At 28.0% G+C, this 27,240-nt stretch overlaps 6 protein-coding genes across 9 annotated transcripts; 3 read left to right on the top strand and 3 right to left on the bottom strand.

The window, feature by feature from the left end:
• LOC123259107 (GPI ethanolamine phosphate transferase 2) lies at positions 1-3,572 on the top strand. Its single transcript, XM_044719373.1, has 9 exons — positions 1-184; positions 290-344; positions 432-636; positions 713-922; positions 992-1,183; positions 1,258-1,618; positions 1,710-1,918; positions 1,988-2,158; positions 3,393-3,572. Exons 1-9 carry the CDS (start codon positions 166-168, stop codon positions 3,570-3,572), a joined length of 1,602 nt encoding a protein of 533 aa, XP_044575308.1. The 5' UTR covers positions 1-165.
• A 396-nt stretch (positions 3,573-3,968) lies between these two features.
• On the bottom strand, positions 3,969-11,723 carry LOC123258467 (transmembrane protein 94). Of its 4 annotated transcripts, XM_044718486.1 has the most exons (24): positions 11,546-11,723; positions 11,293-11,427; positions 11,074-11,216; positions 10,783-10,976; positions 10,223-10,696; positions 9,876-10,141; positions 9,578-9,780; positions 9,268-9,490; positions 8,951-9,061; positions 8,490-8,583; positions 8,153-8,370; positions 7,815-8,050; positions 7,602-7,726; positions 7,283-7,431; positions 6,656-6,802; positions 6,275-6,418; positions 6,067-6,211; positions 5,789-5,997; positions 5,537-5,711; positions 5,212-5,457; positions 4,884-5,148; positions 4,680-4,773; positions 4,404-4,565; positions 3,969-4,311 (listed from the first exon to the last, which is right to left on the bottom strand). In XM_044718486.1, exons 1-24 carry the CDS (start codon positions 11,647-11,649, stop codon positions 4,239-4,241), a joined length of 4,335 nt encoding a protein of 1,444 aa, XP_044574421.1. In that variant the 5' UTR covers positions 11,650-11,723; the 3' UTR covers positions 3,969-4,238. The 4 variants fall into 4 exon arrangements, with proteins under 4 accessions (XP_044574421.1, XP_044574420.1, XP_044574424.1 ...); XM_044718485.1 differs by having other exon boundaries at positions 6,067-6,418; XM_044718489.1 differs by lacking the exon at positions 6,656-6,802.
• Positions 11,724-12,427: 704 nt separating this feature from the next.
• Positions 12,428-15,251, top strand: LOC123258531. Its single transcript, XM_044718607.1, has 2 exons — positions 12,428-14,544; positions 14,608-15,251. The coding sequence occupies exon 1, from the start codon at positions 12,881-12,883 to the stop codon at positions 13,748-13,750; it is 870 nt and encodes a 289-aa protein (XP_044574542.1). The 5' UTR covers positions 12,428-12,880; the 3' UTR covers positions 13,751-14,544; positions 14,608-15,251.
• A 2,691-nt stretch (positions 15,252-17,942) lies between these two features.
• LOC123258513 (cytochrome b-c1 complex subunit 2, mitochondrial) lies at positions 17,943-20,416 on the top strand. The gene is made up of 7 exons (XM_044718582.1): positions 17,943-18,104; positions 18,519-18,664; positions 18,745-18,936; positions 19,014-19,230; positions 19,323-19,754; positions 19,833-20,054; positions 20,132-20,416. The coding sequence occupies exons 1-7, from the start codon at positions 18,060-18,062 to the stop codon at positions 20,213-20,215; spliced, it is 1,338 nt and encodes a 445-aa protein (XP_044574517.1). The 5' UTR covers positions 17,943-18,059; the 3' UTR covers positions 20,216-20,416.
• A 45-nt stretch (positions 20,417-20,461) lies between these two features.
• LOC123258481 lies at positions 20,462-22,794 on the bottom strand. Its single transcript, XM_044718514.1, has 4 exons — positions 22,509-22,794; positions 21,893-22,430; positions 20,701-21,830; positions 20,462-20,610 (listed from the first exon to the last, which is right to left on the bottom strand). The coding sequence occupies exons 1-4, from the start codon at positions 22,638-22,640 to the stop codon at positions 20,482-20,484; spliced, it is 1,929 nt and encodes a 642-aa protein (XP_044574449.1). The 5' UTR covers positions 22,641-22,794; the 3' UTR covers positions 20,462-20,481.
• Positions 22,795-23,023: 229 nt separating this feature from the next.
• LOC123258488 (NADPH-dependent diflavin oxidoreductase 1) lies at positions 23,024-25,180 on the bottom strand. Its single transcript, XM_044718528.1, has 3 exons — positions 24,965-25,180; positions 23,387-24,898; positions 23,024-23,315 (listed from the first exon to the last, which is right to left on the bottom strand). Exons 1-3 carry the CDS (start codon positions 25,051-25,053, stop codon positions 23,090-23,092), a joined length of 1,827 nt encoding a protein of 608 aa, XP_044574463.1. The 5' UTR covers positions 25,054-25,180; the 3' UTR covers positions 23,024-23,089.
• Positions 25,181-27,240: the final 2,060 nt, after the last annotated feature.

The raw sequence follows: 27,240 nt of genomic DNA, 5'->3' as shown, positions 1-27,240 counted from the left end.
TTTATATATACTTTAGTTATTAGTTTTAAATCCTAGAAATTTGTGGGTAGCGTTTTAAAATCAGGTGATTGGATATAAAATTAAAAAACGTCTATGAGTTAATTAGTGAAAATTTGTTATTTTACTACTATTTATTTTAAATGAGAAAATAAATCTGATTTGATAATGAATAGCCCCAATAAACGTAAAAATCATTACAATAATTTATTATTTATTTATGCTATTTCGACAGTATTTTTAACTGTAAGTTTTTTTTTATTTGGTTTTTTTCCATTAAACTCCTTAAAAGATAATGATAAATTAGCATCTATGAATGATTTACCAAAATCTATCAACAAAACTTTGTATGTATATTATGATTATTAATTTTACTTAATTAATTTTGATTTGTACAAACGTTAATTCTTATTAATTAATTGTTATTTATTTAGGTTGAATTCAAATATTTTATACAATCCGCTAGTCAAAAAAATTGTAATTATGGTTATTGATTCATTAAGATGGGATTTTGTTTTTACTAAAAGCGATGGTATACATAATACAATGATTTTTACAAATCGACTATTGGAAAAAAACTTTGGAAGATTGCTTCAGGTTAAAGTCAACAACCCAACCGTAACAATGCCAAGAATAAAGGTTTAATTTTATAAATTATTATTACTGTTAAAATAAATTTAAAGACAATTGTTAAATTTTTTTTTCATATTTCTAGGCCATAACAACAGGGAGTGTTTCTAATTATATAGATGTTATCTTAAATCTTGGCGAAACACGAGTATCCAGTGATAATATATTATTACAAGCTAAAAATCATGGTCACAAATTAATATTTTATGGCGATGATACATGGTTACAAATGTTTACCAATATATTTCATCGTTCTGAGGGAACTAGCTCATTTTTCGTTAATGATTTTGTGCAAGTATGCATCAACAATATTTTCATTAGATTTTTTTTTTTTTTTTTTTCTGTCGATAATGTATCATTTTAGGTAGATAATAATGTTACTCGTAACATTTATAGTGAATTAGAAAATAACAATGATTGGTCAATAATGATTCTCCATTATTTGGGTCTTGATCATATTGGTCACGTTTATGGCCCTAAAAGTCCATTAATTCAATCTAAACTTAAACAAATGGATAAAATTATTGAAGATATATCATCTAAAGTAATCGAATGGGTATGTGTTTTAATATTATTATTGTTGTTAATACTATTATTTAAACACTATATTCGTTTCATAATTTTTCATAGAATAAACAAAATGTTGAATCTTTATTTATTATTTGCGGAGATCACGGTATGAAAAATTCTGGAGGGCATGGTGGAGCAACACTTGAAGAAACTTTGGTTCCTTTGATAATAATTGATGGAAATTACAATGAAAATAATAATAATTCAAACACCAAAATGGTAAATCAAATTGATCAAATTGATATAACAACAAATTTAGCTGTTATACTGGGACTACCTTTACCATATTTAAATATTGGAGTCATATCTTTAAATATGATTAATTATAATCTATCATCGGCTCAAAAACTTTATATTCTTTATTATAATGGTAGACAAGTACTCAATCACTTTAAAAAGTTGTCAAACTTTCATTCAAAACGTTGGTATTTATATTATTTTTATTTAATTCAATTTTTTTTTTATTTTTTGGTTATTGGTATATATTTTATATAAAATATTTATTGTTACAGAATGTTATTTAAATTATTTAAAAGCCGTCAAGTTACATAATGAATGGATCAATTTTTCCAACAATGAAAGTAATTTTGATAATACTGTTTCCGAGAAAATTATTACATTATATCTCGAGTCTTTAAATGATATGAAAAATTTATTAGTTCAAAGTATCATTCAATACAATATTCCATTAATAACTATAGCCATTGTATTAACAATTCAAGTAAGCATTTAAAATTTTATTTATTTATTTAAACAGTACTAGTTTATTGTAATTTTATTATCTTTTTAGATTTTTTTCATCATTATTAATTTAAATAATCCGATCAATAAAATATTTTTATTAAAAAAATATTTTTACTATTGGTCATTTTCAGTGGCATCATGGTTTTCATTAAATTATATACTAATCAATTTTATAAATGATAATGAAAATTCTTTAAAATTTAATGACTCACCAATAGCTTTTATTTTAATTATTTTTATACTATTTAATTTAAATGTTTATTTAATGTATACAAGAACTGTTTTCCCATTTAAATTATCAATATTTTGGACTAGTAGTAAATTTTTAAGTTCATTTTCAATTTTTATGCTATATTTGGCTGTTGGACTGCATGCTATAAGTTTAGGTAGCAGTAGTTTTATTGAAGAAGAACATCAAACATGGTATTTCTACTGGACTACATTTCTTGTAATTATACTAATTTATTGTATCAAACAAAAGTCAAAAAATATTATGATAGAAAATAGCATCAATATAAAAATTATTTTTTTGCTCATTTTACATCGATTTTTGAGAAAATTAAATAGCACTGGAAATAAATATGCTAATTTACCCGACATTTCTCAATGGTTAAAAGAATCTGAATATTCTGATATTTACATGACCTTATTCGTAATAATTGGTAATTTAAAAAAAAATTTCTGCTTTACTAATGATTTTTTTTTTTTTCTCATTTTTAATCCGAGGTGTTTTATTATTATTATTATTTTCAGCTCTCGGATTGATTCTCTATATTCTACTATTTATAGTTAAAAATGATGAAAAAAATAAATTGAAGCAACAAAAAGATAAGTTACTTTTTTATTCTTCCACATTGCTCTGTATATATTTACGTCACGCATCAGAAAAAAACATCTATACATTGCCTTTTTATCCTGAATCGAGGTAAATTTTCAACATCATTATTTAAAGTTTATTTTTTCTTAACTATTCTATCTATATTAATGTATAATATATAAAATATATAATATATAATATATAATATGTTTTTATTTAATTCACAGAGGTATACGCGAAGTTGAAATATTTTGGGCCGTTTGTACATTTTATTTAATATATTCTATAAAAAAGATTATTTTTTATCCAAAAAATACTTACAAAAGTCTAATAAATCAATTGTTCTATTTATTGTTACAATATTGGATTATTATATCGGCCATACTACACCGACCTTATAACATAATATTATTACCAATTCAATTAATAAGTCAAATTATTATCAGTAATTTTTTAATAAATTATACAGATAATCTAAAGGTTTTAACATTTACAAGTTATTGTATAGGCAATGTTTTTTATTTTTACCAGGTATTATTATTATTATTATTATTATTATTAATATTATTAGTATATATTTATTTATTTTTATACAATTATTTATTATATCATTTATTAATTTTATTATTTTCAGGGTAACTCCAATAGTTTGGCAACTATTGATGTCGCTGCAAGTTGTATTGGTTTAGAAACTTACAGAATATACATTGCTGCGTTATTCATATGTATAAACACATTTTCATCACCTGTTTTGGCTTATTTAATATTAGTATTTAAAATAACATTGGGTGATACTTCAAATACGATAGAGTAAGTAAAATATATAATTTTATAACTTATTAAAAAAATTATATATACATATATATAAATTTAAAATCTTATCAATTTTTTATCAAATAGATTCTTCCAAAAACTACATTTCATTAATCGTCAATATGCAATATTTAAATTATTTTCGTTTATAACATACACAATCATAATAAGTATTGAAAGACATCATTTGTTTGTATGGTCAGTTTTTGCTCCAAAATTATTGTACGAAACGGCGCACTGTGTTTTAATTTTTTTTATTTTATTCTTTGTTGAAATTACCATTATAGTAATTGAAAAAATTTATAAAGTTTAAAAAAAAAAAATTAAATTCATCAAGTTAAGATAAAAAAATTTCTGTAGTGTAACGTATTTTTTTTTTTTTTTTATTTTTTAATCAAATTTATGATCACTAAATATATATATATACAATATATAACCATACATAAATTTAATAAAAAAGTATTTTGTAAATAATTGTAATACTTAGATTGATTAAGCGGTTATTGTACTTGTAAATATAATATTAGAGCAAAAAGTTTAAGCTTTAATTAAAAACCCAAAGTTTATATTTAGTTTTTTATAATTCATTATTATTAAATGCATTAAATTAACATAAAAATATGCTTTAATCTTTTTCTGAATATATTTTAATTAATCAATGAATTAATTAAAACGGTGAATTCATTCCTAGTTTTGTACCAAATTCTAATCGAGCCCTTTTTTGATGACGTACATTTGCTCTAAAAGAAAAAAAATTAAAAAATTAAAACTCTTAAAATTGTTTACTGTCTTTAATGTATTATCATTTTTTAATATATATATTTAAACTTACTTTATTTCTTGCCACTTAACCAATTCGTTAATAGTGAAAATTAGTGGAATTGATATAAGGAAAAATAATGGCAGTTGAACTGGAAATTTTTGATTCTTCCGTTGCTCTTCTTTCAATAATTTATACAATGTATTACCAGAAAAAAGAGCTTGTAATCCTAAACTGTAAAAATTATAGTTAATAATAATAATATTATTAAATTAAATTTACGTTTAAAGAAAAATAAATATATATTAAAATGTAATTATTGTATAAATAAAAAAAAAAAATACTTACACAATAACTATATTACAAAACCATAATAAATTATTAAATGGCATTCTTTGAAATATCAAATACTCTCTATGTACAAATCCTGATGAAATTATTACTGAAATTATATAAATGATTATTATTGTATAAATACTTATAATTAATTAATTACAAAGAATTTATTAAAATTTCTCAAGTATAGTAGTAGTAGTATATATACACACACACCAAAATGTAAAACTAACAAAGTTAGCGAAAAATGTTGCATCATAAAAATAATATTTGGTTGGGTATTCCAACCACCCCAACTAACATCATTATCATCAATTTCAAGATATATATAAAAACATTCTGTATTTATTGTATTTGTTGATGTAGTTTTTATATTATATAATGGACATAAAAACATGTAAAAAATCATTTGTGATAATACAAGTGTTATTATTGTAGGTAAAAATTTACTCCCATAACACCAAATAACAAAAAAGGCAACCTAAAAGAAAAAAATTTTTATTATTCACATTATTTTTTTATTATAATTTTAAAATAAATCTACCTTGCTATTAACAACACACTGATTTTTTCCGGTAGCTCTCTGCATTATTGTAGGGTCAATTGGTGTAGCCATCATTGATATTGATAATAGAGGAATAATTAAACAAATTAACCAGATAACTTGGCTTATTGAAAATAATGGTGGTAATAATAACAATACTGATAATGCTTGGGTAAATGAAAGTGTTACAATACAACACAACCAAAATTGAACACAATTCCATAAACATCTCATGTAATCTCTTGCCTTTAAATAATTAAAAAAAATTAAAAGTTTAATAAATAAAAAAAAAAAAAAAAAAAAAAAAAAAAAAAAAAAAAATTACCTCCATTACAAGGTGAAATAAAGCTATTGGATCTTCACGTTTTACACATAATGAACAAGCTATTGAATTAAGAGCTCGGCTTAAATCAATTGGTGATGGGCCTTGTTCATCATTTGTATTTACCATTACAGGAATTTTTTGACAAACTTGTGGATACAACGGTTCAACAGCAACTCTATTTTATAAAAATAATTATTAATTATTTAAATTTTATGATATAATAAAAAAAGAAATATTCAATTCAATTGTTACCCAGCATCTGCTTGCATAAATATCGGCATATTATCAGCATTTGCCGATGAACCAAGTACACAAACTACTTCACCATAATCTTGCATAATATTTAACATTTGACGAGTTACTATTGTATTGCAATCGGTAAACAACGATACCAATAAAGGTACATTGTCAACCATTTCAATATGCGGACGTATTTTATCTATTCCTCGAGGTAATTTTGCCTATAATGTAATATAATTCTTTTGATATTGTTTTCAAAAATTTATTATTCTATTGTATGTAATACTTACTCTGTTGGATAAATCAAAATTAACTGGAGCACTTTGTTCAGTACTGTCAGTAAGACAGCTCAACGATCTCCAAGCTTCCTGTCCAGATTCTAATTCAACACTTTGAACCAATACACTGTCTTCACTTTTTATTGTATCATGTTCTCTAAAGGAATAAATAAAAAATAAAATAGTGATTTTTTTTTTTTTTTTTTTTTTTTTCACAAACCTGTGACTCATTGCACTTTTAGTTTGCATAACAGAATCCTGATGCCATTCTGTTGTATCTTGTTCAAATTTAACAGTTGCATAATCCATATTTATTGCGCTAGGTGCAGACATACTCATTGTTCGACTGACATCCAAATTAGAACTAAAAAATTTACATAAAAACTTTAAATATAATAATAATAATCATAATAATAGTATTAAAAAACATTTATTATTTGTAATATAATATCAATAAGCTTATTATATTTTAAAGCAATAAATAGCTTGAAAATAATAGTAATAAAGTAATAATTCAAATATGGGTATGAATATGAGCATGATTATGAATAAATAATTAATAAATTAAATTCCTCGGTAAGTAAAATGTTCAATAACATACCGAGGACATACACGATTAAGCAATTCGCTGGCCTCTTCGTTCATCATGCAGGTATCAGTATTATACTGATTAAATTTATCAGAAGACGTTGGTGAGGACATAGCAGCTGCTTGGCTCACCCAACAACACCCTACTGGACTCTCTGACCTATTGTCATTTTGTTAGTTACACACATACGCGTAAAATAAAAATAAAAATAATAATAATAATAATAATAATAATAATAATAATATTGACTGTGTACAAAAAATAGTATACACTCCAAAACCTTAATTGTTAATTGATCGCAAAATTGTTATCATATTAGTATATAATTCTATACACAACAAAAAATATAAGCATGCTTGCAAGCATAAATTATTTAATGATTGTGGAAATTATCATAATGTTAAGTATTACTCTCTTGAATCGTTATTTTCTTCTATGATTAACACCATGCATCAATTAAGTTACTTACATTAATTATTAAATATATCAATTGTTAATATAATCAGATTATTGTTCATTAGCGCTTATTAATAACTATTAGTAGGATAAATTTATTTTAATAAAAAGAAAATGATCATTTTTATTATTATTATTATTATTTTTCCCCGCTTGATTATATGATAAGATGATAGATAATACCTAGCCCTCTCGCTGAGCAATGAAATGTGACAATTCCATCCACTCTCAAGACCCATCTTCTCTGAGAATACACGCGAACGTAATTCATTTTCCTTGCTGAAGTGAACAAATCTTATGCACGCTCTTTCTAATTGTTCAATCAATTGCACCTATTAATTTCACATACATATTGTCAGCGTTATCATCATAATTGTCAATATGATCAATCAACAATTATATTAAGTAAAACTATTACTATTATTATTTACAAGCATCAATTTGATAACATTACTCTCACGTTAACCTTAAATAGTAATAATAATAATAATTAAATACGAACCATATCTGCTTGAGCTTGATACTGCATTGTTACCATTCCAATGAATATTTGATTACATTGCATTTCGAAACAACTGTCAACATCATTTATTTCTTCATTTTTATTTTCAGTGCAAAGTAAGGAATCTATAATAAATAGATTAATATATTAATATATTACGTTTTAAAAATAAATAATTATCATAATTTTATTAAAAATTGAAAAAATGCTTACCTGTTGAATGAAATTGCCCTAGTAATCCTTTAACACGTGGATCTATAACATTTCGAAAATCCCAAGGTACTGGAGTTGGACTTTTATGAGGTGCATACAAGTGTTTACTATCAGATGGAAGTTCTAAATAAATATTTGATAATTTATTATTTACGGTATGAATCAATGGTCGATATGCAAATGCAGTACAGTAAGACGTTAAACTAGTCCGTTGATAAAAATCTTGAATTTTTTTTCTACATATTATAAATAAAGATAAATAAATAAATATTAAGTGTATTTAAATATATATAATTAATATAATAATAAAAAAAAATTATTGTAAATTTTTGACCAACCTATCAGAAGCGGATAATGGACAAAGATCATGTCCATCCCAAAATTCAATACATGAGTCTAAAATAATATCCGCAGTACCTTGAGTTAATAATTGTAAACTACCACCGGTACGTTCTTTCATTACAACTGCAACCATATGAGGGAAAGGAAATTTAAGTTTTGTAGCAATACTTAATGATCTTGCGAATTTAATATCACGTCTGACCATTTCCGGTTGCTAAATTTAAAATATCAAGACATAATTAATTTTTTACACTATTTTACAATGAAAAAATTAAAAAAAAAAAAAATTAAAAAAAAAAAAAAAGAACAAATGTTATCATACTATATACGTACAACATGTCGAAAAGTTGATAGCTGTTGTTCCAATTGAAAAATTTCTTGTGCCTGTTCTTGAAATCCTATTTGTTTTGCAAGTTCACATAAACACCTGTTAGATTAAACAATTTTAAAGATTATTAGAAAATAAAATTAAAACATAATAATAATAATTATTATTATCTCGACTTGTAATAATTTTATCAATATAATAAATTAACGTTTAGTTAAGTAAAAGTAAAAAAATAGATGTTAAGTAATGGTAAAGTAAAAGTAGTCTATTGTTAAGATTTATTTACATAGTTCGAGGTTTATTTTATAGTAAAAGAAACATTAAAAGTGAAAATTATTATTGTTATTAATTATTAATTATCACTATATTTACAGTAAAAATTAAAATAATATTATTATAGTTTATAAAGAGATTGCGAGTAGTTTTTATAAATGAAAACTATAATAAATAATATATTTTAACTGACCCCGTCTTTCCAATGTTTTCAAATTCCTCGACGATTAAATTTATTTGCCTCGAACTTTGCATAACTATATCGTTCTTGTTTGAATCAATTTTATCGTCATTGTTGTGGTTGCTGACAAATTTATTATTTAATATATTTAAAGAAGCCAAACTGTTAAAGTTTACTTACGTACATATAAAAATAATATACTTAAATATACGATTTTGTATATGTATTTATAATAATAATAATAATAATAATTATTATTATTATTATTATTATTTTATTTTTATATAATTAAATTGAGATATAAATTTTAAATCTTCAAATGAATATACCTTCTATTTATTACTGGAACTAAATTTTCATTGTAAAAAGCTTCACAAGTAACGTGACAACAAAATTGAGCATAATGTTCTTGAGTTTCCATATTACACGTATTGAGTAATATCGCCAAACCCAAGGGTTTTAGAGAATTTAAATGATGTCTCCAAGAAGGATCATCAAATTGAAGACGAAATGGTAGAGCATGATCGTGAGTTAAATCAAGAACTTCAGCAACTAAAGTTAAAAAAATTATACTGTTAATAATTTTTTTAATAATAAAATATACTTAATATTAAATATAAAAGGAAAAATTAAATTTACCATGTTGAACATATGTTGTACGGTGATTTTGTTGCTGTTTTTGTTTTTGTTTTTGTTCTTGTTCTTCTTCTTTATCTTGTTCTTGTTCTTGCTTTAGTTGTTGTTTTTGTTCATGCTGTTGGTGGTGTACTTCTTGTTCATTTTTATATAGAGGTTCTGTTGTTGTTCTTGGCGATTCCGATGGTTTTTCAAGGCTAATAGAACTAAAATTTAAATAAATAAATAAATAAATAAATACAGTGTTAAATTGAGAAAGAGAGAAGAATAAAAATAGAAAAATAAATTCCATTTAAAATACCTGGATGTACGAGACAGCGCATTGGCATTACGTAAAAAAAAAACTTTTTCTGCAGTTGGATTGGCCCAAGATAGAATTCCTTTTTTGTCAATGCAACACAATGCTGTAACTGATCCTAATACATGAAGAATACTTGCTGAACGTGACATCATAAATTCTTTACCAATAATTATTGAAAAAAAATATTCCGCCAATTCTGACCAATTATAAACAACCTCAGGATTATTTGGGCCTGCTATATCTGTATCATCATATGGATCTACAAACTATAAATATATTACAAAAATTAAAAAATTAAAAAAAAAAAAAAAAAAAAAAATACAAATTTTATTATTAATAAAACTTACCGAAATTTTACTAGAAGATTGATAAAGTTGAAATAAAGCTTTGAATCTTGCCATACCAAAACAATTTAAAACAATCCAAAATATTGGAAAAATAATTGGCAATAATGGAAGTGTTACTGCTATTGGTTGTAATAAAAATAATTCAGTCCAGTGGCCAGTACCAGCATACTTGTAAAAATATAAATATCGTAATAAATTTACAATTAAAACAATTATTAAAAGAATAGGATAGGCCAATTGTTCAATGCAACAAATCATAAGTAAATGACGTTTGCGATTATGATAAGTAACTGGTCGATCAAGTGCTTGATCTAAAGCCATCCGTAAATTTACTAAATACGGAGTTTCTTTTAATATATAAATTTTATTTTTTAAAGGAATTCGTGCTTGAGGTGATGTAAATATTTCATTTGTATTGTGATTAACATTTGGGCTATAAATTTCTTTAGCATATAAAGGTGAGCCATCAGGATCCTGAAAACATAAAAAAAAAAAATTAATTTTAATAAACTAAGGCATAATAAATATATTAATATAATGACTAATATATTAAAGCTTACGTTGTATGGAATACAATAACCAGGTACTTGTTGACCGGGTTTTATTATAATAATATCACCAGTAACTAGTAAAGCCCATGGTAAATTAACAATAACATTATCCCGATATGTCCACTGTAGAGTTACGCAAGGTGAAAGGGGAGTACAAAGATGTGGATAATTTTCTGGTTTCCATTTGCATAATAAACGAGCAGCTGAAAAAAAAAATAAATTAAATTAAATTAAATTAAATTTTATTTTATTTTGTCATTACTGATCAAGTATTTTTAATAATATGTATATTATTTATACCGTTTATTTTTTTGAGAAGAATGTTAACCCTGTGAGGTATTTCGTTATGGCGTAAAATATTATCTGATATTACTAACACAAAATTTAATATAACAAAACAACAGATAATAAGTGCTTCATATGGCAATAATGAAACTTTATCGCTGTGATAACAGATAATAATAATTAATAATATATTGTGATGATCTGATGATGTATATTAACATATTAATATCTTACCTCTGTTGATTAATATTTAAATAAGCAATTATTAAGATGATGGCATTTATGAACAGTGCAACAGCTGATGTCCAACAAAGTGTTGTATACTGACTTTTGTGATGGAGTGAATCTTTTAACCAACAATGAAATTTTCTAAAAATAAAAAAAACTACATTGAAAGATTTAAAGATCTTAATAACAATAATAGGTAGTAGTAGAATAATTAAAAAAATAAAATTTTTCTTTTTTTAAAATACACGACAAAACTTACTTATTTTTATGATAGTCAACTTTATATTCAATTAAAACACGTTCAACTTCATGATAAAGAATTTCTAATGCCTCCGTAGTTGATAATCCTATTTTATTACTCATTTTAATATTTCAATTTCAATTTTAATTTAATAAATTTTTTTAATCAGCATCCTCTTGAACTCTGTTTTTTTCCACTTGATAAAACAAACAATTTATATAAATTATTATGCTTAAAAGTTATTTTTATCCATACATTTTGAAAATTATATAATCATTTGCTAAAATTTTTATCTATTTATATTTCAATTTAAAAAAAAAAAAAAAAAAAAAAAAAAATTATACCCTTAACACAGTTTAATAATATCATGAATGAAAAAAAAAAATAACCGCTATTGTTTATAATTTACAATGTTGTTTGATAAAATAAGTAGAATCAATATTTTATAAATAAATATATATATATATATATATGTATAAATACTGTAGTAAGTATAATTTTATACATCACATCTATCGATAAATTTAATAAAATAACTTAAAAATACCAAAAGTTTAACATTGCAAATACATTTAAAAAAAAATTTTTTTTCTTTTTCATATTTACTGCTATAACTATTTTCGTTAAACAACTCGTCTTGTGATGTTTTTTTAAATTATAAAAGAACAATGTAATATTAATAATATTTACTATTAATTAAAAATTACATTATTAAAGAAAACTGTGAAAAAAATTAATCGTATAGTAATATCCAAAAATAACTGTAATCTCTAATATACATGCTTATGATGTTATATTTATTTATTTACTTATGTATATATTATTGTTGGTTAATTGTTAATAAAGTATCGTACATGTATGGCCATCTATATAAATAATTTTTATTTACATTTTAGTTTTGATAATTGTAGTATAATGTAGGGGATATACACGCACACATTCATACATGGACACATATACACAAGTCAAACCTCACACACTGTACACCAGTGGAGGCAACTCAACTATACAAAAATTACCGACTGAGACCTTCTCCGTACGGTTGGCAGTTGAATTATTATTATGATTACTAAGCTAACCATTAAATATATATATACATGTGATGCTACTTTAAGAATAAAATAACTAATTATTTTTGTATTACTAATTGAGAATTGTGATTAATAAAGCGAAGGTTGCTGCATACACGCGTTAATAATTAATTATATAAATAATATAAATAAGTGGAGTAAAATATATATATATATAAACCCCCACAATTGGTGACCCCGAACGCTTGATAAAATTCAGCAACATTCCAGCGACGCCAGTTTGTAATCATCAATTCAGCATTACCGCCAAAATTCACAATCAATGTCAGTGATGCATAGTCCTCCGCTTCTCAACTTGGGGAATTCCCTGGAGGATACAACAAAAGACGAATCAGTCAAGAATAATAACGGTGAGAAGGATATGCCATCGTTATCTCCGCAAGATACGACGAGTAACGAGCATACGAAGACCCCGGAAAAAACACAAACTGGAAATAGCAAGGAGCAACCACCAGCTAGCAATTGGTTCCACCCTACAAGCTATTATCATCCAATGTATCAACAATATCCAGTTCAGACAGGTATGCACATTCCTACTTCAAGCAGGAGCAACGAGACTCCCAACTTGAACGCTCAAACGTACAATAATGGTTTAATTACCTACGCGTACCCTCCAATGAACTACCCGGGAAATGGTCCACCGATGCAAAACATGCAACCTAGACAACCACCACCACCAGCTCTGATCCCACCAGGATTACCACAGCCACGACCACTACCAGCTGGCAACTGGCAAAACACGGCTCAACAAACAAGTGTTCCACAACTTAACCTCCCACCGAGACCAGCAAGGTTAGAAAGAAACGACCTCCCGCCATTCTGGCCTCAGCACGCCAAGTTATGGTTCAGCGCAGCAGAGTCAGCCTTCTCCAGCAAAGCAGTGGTAGATGACGACGAAAAATTTAGAGCAGTAATTACCAAGCTCGAGCAAGAACATCTTACTGCAATCGAGCAACTGGTAACCAACCCACCAGGACAAAACAAATACCTGGCAATTAAAACTGCACTGATAAATCACTATTCATTATCTCGGGAAGAGAGCTTTAGAACTCTCGTATCCGGACTGTCATTAAAGGTCGACGACCTTCGGAACTTTATGCTGAAATGTGCAGGCTCGCAGGCAACGCAGTAGGTCCAGAATTCATCAGAACCATGTGGATGGATCGAATGCCTAAAGACATGCAGATGATCTTATCACTCGCCGAGACTCTGGACAGCAGCATACTACTTGAATTAGCTGACAAAACAATGTCACTATGCGACAAAAATGCTAACCCACAAGTAGCCGCAATAGCACGAAATCCACACAAGGATTGCGACGAAAAATTCCAAATTCTTACAAAAGAAATGAAAAATCTGTCAACAAAAATCGACAGCTTGGTCGGTGCTCAGAGGAAATCTCGCAGCAACTCCCCACATCCCCAGGGAAGTAACTCTCGAACCAACAGTGCTGATCGAGCACCCAAGCTTTGCTTTTATCACAAAAAATTTGGAGCACTAGCATTCAAATGCGTGCCTAAATGTTCCTGGAATGAGAACCAGGGAAACTCTCAAAGCCATCAATAGACGCGACGGCTACGGATGGCGAAACAAAGTCTCGTCGTCTGTTCTTATACGATAAGAACACAAAATCAAGTGTCCTTATCGACACAGGAGCTGAAATATCAGTCATTCCTCCAAGTCTTCAAGATTTAAAAAATACAACTTTACACACTCTGTATTCAGTCAACCAAGAACCCATTCATACCTACGGGGAGAGGATGGTCACAATGAACCTAGGTCTACGTCGACCCATACAATGGGCCTTCTGCATTGCTGACGTGCCGTATCCTATCATTGGAGCTGACCTTCTTGGGAGTTTAGGATTCGTAGTAGACATTAAACAAGGTCTACTCATCGATCCTGAGACTGGAACAAAAGCGAAAGGTACGTTTAGTAACTTTTTTGTGCAATCGATCTCTGCGGTAAATTTTAACAATAAATTTGCAGACATCCTAAAAGAATTTCTCGAGCTGCTGGGAAATCCTTCTAACAATATAGCAGCGAAAAATCCTGTTAGACATCATATTAAAACCACGGGACCGCCATGCGCACAGCGCGTTCGACAGCTCCGCCCAGAGCTACTCAAAAAGGCCAAGGAGGAATTTCAAATAATGCTTGACATGGGCATTATGAGACCCTCCAGCAGTCAATGGGCCAGCCCGCTACACATGGTGCCAAAGAAAAATGGTGATTGGCGACCTTGTGGAGATTTTAGAAAACTGAACGAACGAACCGAGCCAGACCAGCATCCAATTTCATTATTAACAGATTGCACTCGGTTTTGGCAGAGAAAAAATATTTTCTAAGGTCGATCTCAAACGAGCGTACAACCATATACGAGTAGCCGAAGAAGACATACCTAAGACGGCTATAATCACGCCATTTGGACTCTTCGAGTCAGTCTACTTACCCTATGGTCTACGAAACGCAGCTCAGTCTTTCCAGAGACACATCAATGAAGTTATTCGAGGACTAAAAAATGTCTTCGCTTTCATCGATGACATTTTGGTCGCATCCGAGACCGAAGAAGAACATGAGGAACAGTTACGTGCACTTTTTAAACGACTGAAACAGTACGGCTTGTGCATTAACGCTGACAAGTGCATTTTCGGTGCATCATCAATCGATTTTTTGGGCTATCGACTCTCCGCGGAAGGTGCTTCCCCATTACCGGACCGAGTCCAAGCCTTACTCGACTACAAAAAGCCTGACACAATTGTAGAATTGAGACGCTTCATAGGAGCTATCAATTTTTACCGCCGCAACGTCAAAAATGCAGCCGAAGCACAAGCGCCTCTAAACGAGTTGCTAAAAGACTCCAAAAAGAACGATAATCGACCCGTCCCTTGGACAGAAGAAACTTCACAAGCTTTTGAGAAGGTAAAAGAACAATTGGCACACGCCACCCTCCTAGCACATCCCGTTCATGGAGCCGAGCTACGACTAGTCACCGACGCGTCAAGCACAGCCATCGGCGCATCCATAGAACAACGAGTTGACGGAAACTGGCAGCCACTCGGATTCTTTTCTCGAAAACTTACTGAAGCCCAAAAGAAATACAGCACCTACGACAGAGAGCTTACAGCAGTCTTCGAAGCCGTAAAATATTTTCAACACTGGTTGGAAGGACGAAATTTTGCCATTGTCACAGACCACAAACCATTGATCTACGCCTTTCAGCAAAAAGGAGATAAAACTGCTCCACGGCAAATCAGGCAATTAGGATACATTGGACAGTTTACTACGGACATAAGGCATATCAACGGCGCAGAAAATTTGGTAGCAGACGCGTTGTCACGAATTGACGCGATCAGACTGCCAACAGCTATAAATTTCGAAGAGTTAGCACGAGCTCAGACAAACGACATCGAGTTAGCACAGCTGATCAGCGATCAGAACACATCGCTCAAACTACAAAGACTAACCTTTGGACCAGATCACCAAGCAATATATTGTGATGTCTCTGCAAATGACATACGACCTTTTGTACCAGCGAGCTTTCGTCGCCAGATTTTCGACACATTTCATAATTTGTCTCATCCCAGCGGCCGAGTAACAAATAAAATTATCGCGCAGAGGTACATTTGGCCTTCTATGAACAAAGACATCACCAAATGGGCCAAAAATTGTCTTCAGTGTCAAAAATCAAAAGTCGGTCGTCATGTGCATACACAACCTGCTGCTTTCACAAATCCTGACGCAAGACTAGATCATATACACATTGATTTAGTTGGTCCAATGCCTGAATCCGAAGGATTTCAATATTGCTTAACCATGGTTGATAGATTCACTAGATGGCCAGAAGCTATCCCCATCAAGGACATCACCGCGGAAACGGTAGCTACCGCTTTCTATAATCATTGGATCGCTCGGTTTGGTTGCCCCTAAGTTGGTCACCACTGACCAGGGATCTCAATTTGAAAGCGCTCTGTACCAGGCACTACTCAACTTAGTCGGAGGAAAACGTGTTCGCACCACGGCTTACCATCCAGCAGCTAATGGACTCATCGAGCGTTGGCACAGGACAATGAAGGCCGCAATTATGTGCCACGAGAATCCTCAATGGACTAAAGTGCTTCCGACAGTCTTATTAGGATTGAGATCCTGCTACAAGGAGGAACTCAAGGCTTCACCAGCCGAATTCCTCTACGGTACAAACCTCAGGATACCAGGAGAATTTTTTACACACGAAGATCCTCCAGATGACCCTCAATTTTTCCTAGAAGATTTTAGAGTCCATATGAGAGACGTTAAGCCAGCTCCTGCAGCTCATCATTGCAAAAGAAAAGCTTTCTGCTATAAAGATTTGTCAACGTGTACCCACGTCTTCCTAAGAATCGATGCTGTCAAACGCCCTTTGGAGCAACCTTACTCAGGACCACATGTCGTGAATAAACGCATTGACGATCGTACTTTTAGCATCAACGTCAGTGGAAGAGATACAGTCGTCAACGTTGAACGCCTTAAACCAGCTCACATGGAAACTGCAGAGTTACCAGAGCCACAGGAGCCACAGGATCCAGAACCGGCATCAGAAACCTCTGAACAACCGGCCACTGGGAACCTAGTCGTACCAGTCGAAGTTCATAGACCAATGACTACTACGACTAGCAATAAGGATCCACCAACTCCAAAGACGTTCATTCCAGGACTACAACCGGTGCAAACTACCTTTTCATCGACTCTGCGAACCTACCCAACGAAGAAAGTCAAAATAAATCTTCAGAAAAATCAGGTATTCGCATTCTACCGAACACCGCCTACCTGATTCTTAGGGGGGGGAGTGGTGTAGGGGATATACACGCACACATTCATACATGGACACATATACACAAGTCAAACCTCACACACTGTACACCAGTGGAGGCAACTCAACTATACAAAAATTACCGACTGAGACCTTCTCCGTACGGTTGGCAGTTGAATTATTATTATGATTACTAAGCTAACCATTAAATATATATATACATGTGATGCTACTTTAAGAATAAAATAACTAATTATTTTTGTATTACTAATTGAGAATTGTGATTAATAAAGCGAAGGTTGCTGCATACACGCGTTAATAATTAATTATATAAATAATATAAATAAGTGGAGTAAAATATATATATATATAAACCCCCACAATAATTGTATATAAGGCTCCATCTTGTATTAGTATAATGTACCATTTTATTTTTTCCTCACATTTTCCTCGTTCACCCGGCGGTTGTTCCCATAATCATCATCTCGATCTCTCTAACTGAAGCATCATCGTCATAATCCTGCGCAGTTGATAGTCTTGTCTTTGTATGTGATCTATGGGTGTCTGAGTGTCTTTTCGATGCCCGAAACGATTCACCTTTGGCAATAAAGAATTTTATATTAAAATTTTATTATCAATTAACATTGTAAAAATGGCATGTTCTGCTGTGCGTTCTCCAATTTTACGCAATCCATCTGTAAGTTTAATTAATTTTATTTTTTTATTAAATGTTTTATCATTCAATTCAACATTTTTTTCTTTTCTACATTCTGAAATATATATTTCGTTTCTTATAAACTATAAAACTCGAGTGTTATATAAAACCGTAGACATTTTAACTATATTATAACAATTTTTTATGATGTTACTCGGTCAAAGAAAGTCAATACTTTATTTTGATCTTCAGTATATAATTTAAATTAGTATATTAATCCAAAAATCCATTAAAAGAATTATAATACTTTTTTTTTTTCTTTTTTTTTTTTTTTTTACTCTTCAAAGATTTATTATTGTGCATTTTTAGGGTTAACTTTATTGTACTCTGAGTGACACTGACAGATATTTAAAAAAATAAATAAGGTTTTTGTTATTATCATAATTTTTATTGTAGGTAAGAAATTATGCAGCTGCAGTAAAAGCTGCTCATTCTACACCAGCAGCTGCTGCTGCCGGTGATTTTCAAGTCTTGAGTAATAAAATTACTGTTGCTGCATTGGATAACAATAGTCCGGTTACCCAAGTATCAATTGTTTTCAAGTAATATATTTTTTTTAATAATTATTTATTATTATTATTATTATTATTATTATTATTATTATTTTATTGTCTATATACAGAGCTGGACCTCGAAATGAAACGTATGATACCCAAGGTATTTCACATCTTTTACGATTAGCAGCTGGATTAACAACATCGCGCGGAACTGCATTTGGTATTACCCGCAATATTCAACAACTTGGTGGTAATATATTTGCTACAAGTGATCGTGAATCAACAGCTTATACTCTTCAAGTAACTCGTAATCATTTGTAAGTAATTAATTTAATAATAATAATAAAATTATTAACCAATAATAATTAATTTTTTTTTATTAATAATAATTTAGAGACAAAGCTTTAAACTTCTTAGAAGATGTGGTAACACGACAAGTATTTAAACCATGGGAAGTTAATGATTTATCACCAAGACTACGTTATGAACTTTCAGCAGTTCCAGAAGCTACAAAATTACTTGAGCTTTTACATAAAGCAGCTTATCGTACAGGTTTGGGTTACTCTTTGTATTCTCCAAAACGTCATATTGATAAAATATCATCTGAAAGTGTAAGTTTATTATTTAATAAAATATTAAAAAGAAAAACAAACTACACTGTATAATTATTAATATTTATTGATTTTTTTTTCTTCATTATTAGTTGCAACATTTTGTCAATAGTTGGTACACAGGACCAAGATGCGCTGTAGTAGGTACTGGCATATCACTGTCAAATTTATCTAGCTTTGCAAACACTTTAAATGTTGGAACAAGTGAGGGAAATTCATCACCATCAAAATATTATGGCGGAGAAATACGTAAAGAACGTAATTCTTCGATTGCTAGTGTTGCATTAGCTGTTGAAGGTTCAAGTTTTAATAATGATAAAGATGCATTGGCATTTGCTGTATTACAACAGGCTGCTGGAACTGGTCCTCACATTAAATGGGGCACAACAACAGCTCCATTGCAACGAAGTGTCATTTCAGCAGCTGAAAATGATCCATTTGCTATTTCTGCTTTCAATGCCAGTTACTCTGATTCTGGACTTTTTGGAGTTATCATCCAAGCACCGGCTAATGTCGCTGGATCGGTAATTTTAATTATAATTATAAATAATAATAATAATTTATTAATATTCATACACTTATATATTATGTTTATATTAAAGATCACTAAAGCAGCTTACAAATGGATGAATTCCCCTAATATTACCGATGCTGATATTGCTCGTGGAAAAACAGAATTAAAGGCGTCAATTTTATATACAAGTGATAATAATACAAGACAATTGGAAAATCTTGCTCAGCAAACATTATTTAAAGGACGTCCAGTATCTTGTGCTGCACTAGTTGCTGAAGTTGATAAAATTTCATCTGCAGACGTTAAAAAGGTACCTTTTTTATGTTGTGATTTTTAAAATTATCCATAAATTTATTTTTATTTATTTTCTTTTCTTTTTTGTAATAGGTCGCTGGAAAACTTGGTGGTAAAGTTTCTATGGCAGCCATAGGTAATCTGGCAACTGTACCATACATAGATGAATTAAATTAAATTAAATTAAACGCCCATTAGAAAATCAAGTAATAAATAAAAAAAAAAATTAATAAAATATTAAATTACCTTTAATAGTATTGTAATAATAAATATTATTTATATAATTATAAAAATAATATCCATGTTACAATGTCGATATATGTCAAGAATGACAATTTAAAAATATCCAATTACGATTCATGTAATTGTGTAAATAATAAATAAAAAATAAAAATAGTAATTTTTTTTTTTCAAGTTAATTATTTATTTATTTATTTTATTATTCAATATAATTTAACTTGTTCAATAGAATAAAACTTATTGAAATATTTGCGAGGAGATTTCAAAGATTTTCCATTCATAATTCGTAACAGTATTGGCCTAAGATCCTGTAAATCCTTGAATATTTGAAACTGAAAAAAAAAAAAAAAAAAATAAATAATAATTTTAAACAATTTATGTACAACTTGGTATAATTATAACTGTTATATTAATAAACTTACATGATTATCAATAATGGTATGTAACCTTTGAAGAATAATTACAACTTGAGAGTCTTGCGACAATAAATAATGTTGATAATGTGAATCAATAAAAATACTAGCCCATTCATAAAGATGTTTATCATTTGTTTTATCGATAAAAGCATTTCTATTTAAATTTAATTTATCAATAAGATAGTTAATCAATGTTAAAATTTCTGTAAAAGTCAAAGTTGTTTTAATGTGTGCTAACAATGATAAATCAGAAAAATTTTGTTGAAAAATTTTATCTAAAAATAAATTTCTTGTAGTTTTAAAAATTTTTTCATCATCATCATCATCATCATCATTATCATTATCATCATCACAAGTTGTACCATTTAAAGTTATTAAAAATGTTTCGTCAGATGTTCTAAGACCAAATGCTAATAAGTCAACTAAAATTTGTTCTGGAAGATCTTTAAAATTATCCATACACCATAATATAGATTTAATATCTTTTTGTTGAATCAGTTGAGGCATAAGCGTTTGATGAATAGTTGCATCACTGACACCTTCATTTAATAAACTGTTTATTTGTTTAGTAAGATTTATGGGTAGAGAATGATTTTTTGACGTAGATAGTTTAATTGGTGATCCTGAAATAGTATTGCTAGACAAATTTTCCCAATCAACAATTATTGCTTCTCGGACTTCAATAATATCATTGTCATCATTATCTATTATTGATTTTGAATCTTTTTCATTATTATTATTATTATTATTTTTGATACTGAAATTATTATTAATTTTTAAAGATGAACCAAGCATGGTATCCATTTTTTGTGATGCTAATTTAAATTGAGCTACTGATAAACTTCGATTAGCTGCCAGTAATAATTTGTCATCAATACGCCAAAGTTTTGCATTTTTAGTGTAGAGTTTTAATTTTTGAGAAGCCTCTACAAGTTTATATTCAATATTATATATTGATAATACAGCACCTTCGTCATTAGCATCAGCACCATAAATAGCTATTGTAGTTTCATTTAATGATATCATTGCTACTGGATTATTGGTACTTATAAATGAAAAAACGGTAATAACATTTCCCGGTGGTGGTTCTGATGATGGACAAGTCAGTGGATATTTGTAAAGCCGACCGTGTGACCCTGTAAATAATAAAAATAATAATTAAAATAATACTATATAATTAAATAACAATAATACTTACACAATGTTAAAAGATATGCATTGTTTTTAACTTGATGTAAAACATGACCTATTAGTTTTTCAGATTTACGTTTTAATTCAATTTTTTTAACTTGTTGATTATTATCTAAATAGGTATCATCTTCAAGATTTACGACAAAATAATTTAATTTTGTTCCAATTGTAGTTAAAGCACATAAATATGTTTTGTTGTCAACTTTAGTTAATTTACAATCAATAAATTTTTCATTAGATCTCAAAAATCCTTTGTTTGAAGACCATACATTTCGATTGTCTAAAGCCCAATTTAATGATGCTGTAGCTCCATTTTGTTTAACCAATATCGATGAATCATTTTCTAAACTAAGTATACCATATAATGAATCATTAAAATTATACTTTTTTAAATTATCCAAAGATTTTTCATCTTTATCCCAAATTTCAATATACTTTTCGTTTAATATTGCGGCATAACGATCATTTTTTCTATCATAAATAACTTGATAGGTAAAACGTTTTTTTTTACTAGACCAGCTGTTTAGTTGTTTCGAATCATCAAGCTAAAATAAAATAATATTTAACCTATTTTTTATATACTTTTATTTTCTGTATAATGTAAATAAAAATTAAAAACTAACCTTGTAACGTATCGCAATATTTCGGTCTAAAGTAATAATAGCACATCCTGGATCGGCATCTTTTTCAACTCCCAATAAAGACTGCTGATCATTCAATGGGCACAATGTATGATATGAATATAATTTAGCCATTATTATATATTAATAAAAAAGTTTTTCAAGTAAAATTGTCAAAAGAGTTCCTCAAATAAATAAATACAAGTAAAATGCCGTTTAAACATAACCTATATAAACACGCGATTGAGAAAATAAAGAAGCGCAAAGAGAAACCATGTGTATATATATATATATATACCACGTGCCATGCTGTGGAAATTTCAAGGGTACTAAAAATTTAAAGCGCATGCGTAAATAAATACAAATCTAAAACACACAACGTACAAACCGCGAAGGGTGTTTTTTTTTTTTGTAATTATTAAAAAAGAGACAATAATAATTTTTAAACTTATTTTATAAATATATACAGCTTAAATTTTAATTACTTGAAATTTTATTTCTATTATATTTCTTGAAAAAAAAAAAAAAAAAAAAAAAAAAAAATTTTTTTAATAAATAAATAAAAGTAAATGTAAAATAAAAATTCATCCCCATGTCTCAGTTTGATATCGTCCAGTTTTTTCAAGTTGTTTAATAAACTCTTCGGCTTGAGTATCACTAAAATTTCCAAATTTTTTGGATAAATCAATAAATTCATCTCTTACATCCTTTGGCATATTTTTAGAGCTTCCTGACAGATAAATTTTTCCACCTTTTGACAATAATTCCCAGCATAATTTACCTTGTTCACGTATTATGTGTTGAACATATCTGAAATAAATTATAATGTAAATAAGGATTGTTTAAATTAGGATAATAAAATAAAAATAAATAATAATTACATTTTGTTTTCCTGATCTCGAGAAAAAGCAAAAAAAATTTTTAAATTATTATTATATATTAATTTTTCAATATCATTACGATAATGATTATCTTTATCTTTATGCCGACATCCAAAAAATAAAACAGTATCGGTAAAATCATGTTTCAAAGCCAATCTTTCAAGCAATAATGATCTAAATGGAGCAAGTCCAGTACCCGGACCAATTAAAATCATTGGTTTATCATAATCAAATTTGAAAGTACCTTTTTGTAACCAACATATTATTTTATTATTATTATTACTATTATTTATTTTTAATGAGGCTAACCAATTAGAACATAAACCAAAACGTGGTGTAATAAGATTTGTTTTATATTTGACAACAGCTACCAATAAATCTATTTGATTTTTTTTATATTTATTACTTGAGGCAATACTAAAAGCCCGTTGTTTTATTGGTGACATTATTTCAAATAATATTTTTTCATTTAATTTTTTAGCAGTATTTGGAAAATCATTTAATACTTGAATAATATTTCTTTTTGGTCGGTTAACATAATTAAATAATTCTTCTTGTCCATCAGCTGTTGTAAATTCGATTAATTTATCTTTTTCCAATTTATTATCACTTATAGAAGCTAATATATACATTGTTGATCTTCTTGGAATATAATTTAAATCCCAATAATATTTAACAAGTTGTTCAAGTTTTATTGGTTCTTCTAAAATATGTGGTATTTTTATTTCTTTCTTATTTAATTTAATAATTGTATTTTTATTAATTGGAATATTATGTTGTTTAAGTAATTCGAAAAAATTATCTATTTGTTGTGATGAATTTTCCGGCCTTAAATAAATAATATCACCTGGCTCATAATCGATATTATTATTAAATAATAATTTTATTAATCTAACATCTTGATAATGATCTTGTGCTGTTAATTTAATATTATCAATAACTTTACAAACTTTTAAATTTTCATTAATACCAACTTCTTTCATATATATATTATCTAAATAATATTTATTATTATCATCATCATCATCATTGGATAATATTGTTACATCATAACGTTCCTCTATATTGAATGTATTATCATTATTATAAAATTTAAATGATGATTTTATTGATTTTAACAATGTTATATTGTATAATTCACCAATTTGATTAAACAATTTTTGAATCCATGGATCAATAGCTGCATCTATTCCTAAATCATGTTGATCATCAGCTAAACCAATAGGTATTATTGATGTACCACCTAATTGTAATAGTCTTTTGTATAATTTTTTAGCAGCATAATTGTATTTTTCATATGAACTATCACCTAATCCAAGTACAGCATACTTTAAATTTATTAATAAATTTTTCGGTAATTTTTTTTGCAATAAAAAACGCCAAAATGTTTTCATATTTAATGGGCATTCTCCTTGACCGGTTGTACTGGTAATAAATATTATTAATTTTTCATTCATTAAATTTTCAATATTATAATCGTCCATACACATAACTGAACAGTTTAATTTATATCTGTAATAATAATATTTAAATTAGTATAAATATTTTTGTTTATTAAATAATAAATAAATATATAACCTCTTAATTAATTTCCAAAGTCCTTCAGCGGTATCTTGAGCAGTTCCAGTTTCACTTCCATACAATATTTTTATGTCTAGAGTTTCCATTATACAATATTGATATTTAAATAGTAAAGAGAAAATAAATTTTTTTTATTTGTGTATTTATTTTTTAATTTACGAATAACGCATATAAAACTAGGTTATGGACATGTACTAGTAGTAATATAGTAAATAAAGCTGAATGACTAAATATATATACATATATAAGAGTATACATTATCTTTTTTTTTTTTTTTTTTTTTTTTATTTAAATTATTACCAGTAATAATTTATAAATTCAATCGGTAGGACTTTTGAATGTATTTTTTTTTTTTTTTTTTATATATATATTTTATATTGGAAAAGTCGTTTTTAATTTCCCGCTAAGAAAATCGAAGATTTTAAAAATTCGGAAAGTTATTGGTTTCACCCCGTTTTGCGAAAATTGAATTTTCATCAGATCTCGACGTTTTAAGGTCACAGGAAGCTTTCCTGACTATTCCCGTGATGGTGTCCATGCGGCTGTATGTATGTGTGTGTGTATGTATGTAAACTTCTTATAACTTTTGAACGGCTTGACCGATCGGATCGAAATAGGTGGCGATCCAAAGAATATCATTGCCATTAAATTTCGTGAAAATTTGAATCAATTCGGTACGCTAGATTTTGAGAAATCTCAAAAATAAAATTTTCAAAAAATCGTTTTTTTGGAATAATTTCTAAACGGTTGCATCGATCAATTCCAAAAACTATTCCGCTCTTGAGTTTAAAAAACCACGTCGATTGCCACCAGTCCCGTCAAAATCGGTAGATTCGTTCGAGAGTTATCGAAAAGGAAAAATAAAAAAAAACTTCTAAATTCCTCGTTCGATCGATTAAAACTTAAAGATCCGTTATGAGGTTTCAAAAACTGCGTCTAATGCCACCAACCGCGTAAAAATCGGTTCATTCATTCAAAAGTTATTGCGGTTTGAAAATTCAAAAAATAGTGTTTTATCAAACTTCCATCAGACTTTTGAGCTCGAAGAGCTCAAATGCATAAAGAAGCTATCTCTTTGAGCTCGGAGAACTCAAAATAACACAGAAATTGTACTTTTGAGCTCGAAGAGCTCAAAAACAAAATAATAAGTGAAATGTTGAGCGTTTAGGTATGGAGTTAGCGGGAAGTTGCAGGGATGGCCTTTGGGGTCAACCGTTTTCCTAATTTTTTTTTATTATAATTATTTCCATTATCATAAGTATATAAAAATAAAATAATTATTTAAAGTTATAAAAAAGTTTCAATTACTTTTATTTGAATAAATAAAATTTATAAATGTATTTATTTTAATGTTTAAAAAATAATAAACAATTGTATCTTTTGTGAAGAAACACATTATTTTTATAATAATAATAATAATTATTATTATTATCATCCTAATTATCAATAATTAATGAAGAATAAAGGACGATAACATACTATGTGAAATATAGTAGTGGGGTATACTCTTTAAGTATAAGACAATGGTTAAGAAAAGGCTTCATTCTACTTGTGATCTGCTATCAACACTCGCTAAATAATTTTTCTATTGAATAAAAAAAAATATATATAAAATTTAAATAATATTTATTAATTTTGTACAATACAAGTGATTACCTGATTGACTTATTAAAAATTTTCTTATATTGAATTTTAAATGTTTTATGTGAATGAAATTGTTTTTTAATCATCAGTTTAAATTATCACCGTATATGCGCGTAAATTTTTACGGGAATTGTTAATGATATATTACATTAACAAGAAAACTAACGAAATTGCCGCATGAAAAAAAAAAAAAAAAAAAAAAAAAAAAAAAAAAAAAAATCCTTGAACATTATTAGAGTCCTTGTACTCTTTGAGGATTCATCAAAGTCACCGACATTCGAAATATTTTAAAAGGTGTGTGAAACTTTTTTTATAGTGTGTTAGTATTTAATAATTTTTATGTAGAAACAATATATATTAGTTACTCTTGTTTATTTATACATTTTTTAACTTGCTGATGAAATAGTTTTTGTTTATTGAATTACAAAAAATCTTTTTCTTCAATTAAATAGTATTTTTAGCAATTTATACTCATTTTTGATTAGAGAACTAATTATTAATTAAAAGTAAAAAAAAAAAAACAAATAAAGTATTTGTGTTTTTTATTTGATAAATTATAATTGTATAATAATAATAATATAGTGGATTATTATGAAAAAATGATAAAACAACAACGAAAAAGAAAAAGA

Source organism: Cotesia glomerata, linkage group LG2 (genome assembly GCF_020080835.1).
Source record: "Cotesia glomerata isolate CgM1 linkage group LG2, MPM_Cglom_v2.3, whole genome shotgun sequence".
In the NCBI taxonomy this organism is placed as follows: Eukaryota; Metazoa; Arthropoda; class Insecta; order Hymenoptera; family Braconidae; genus Cotesia; species Cotesia glomerata.
Note: the sequence above shows the minus strand (reverse complement) of the source record. Positions and strands in the feature narration are given on the sequence as shown.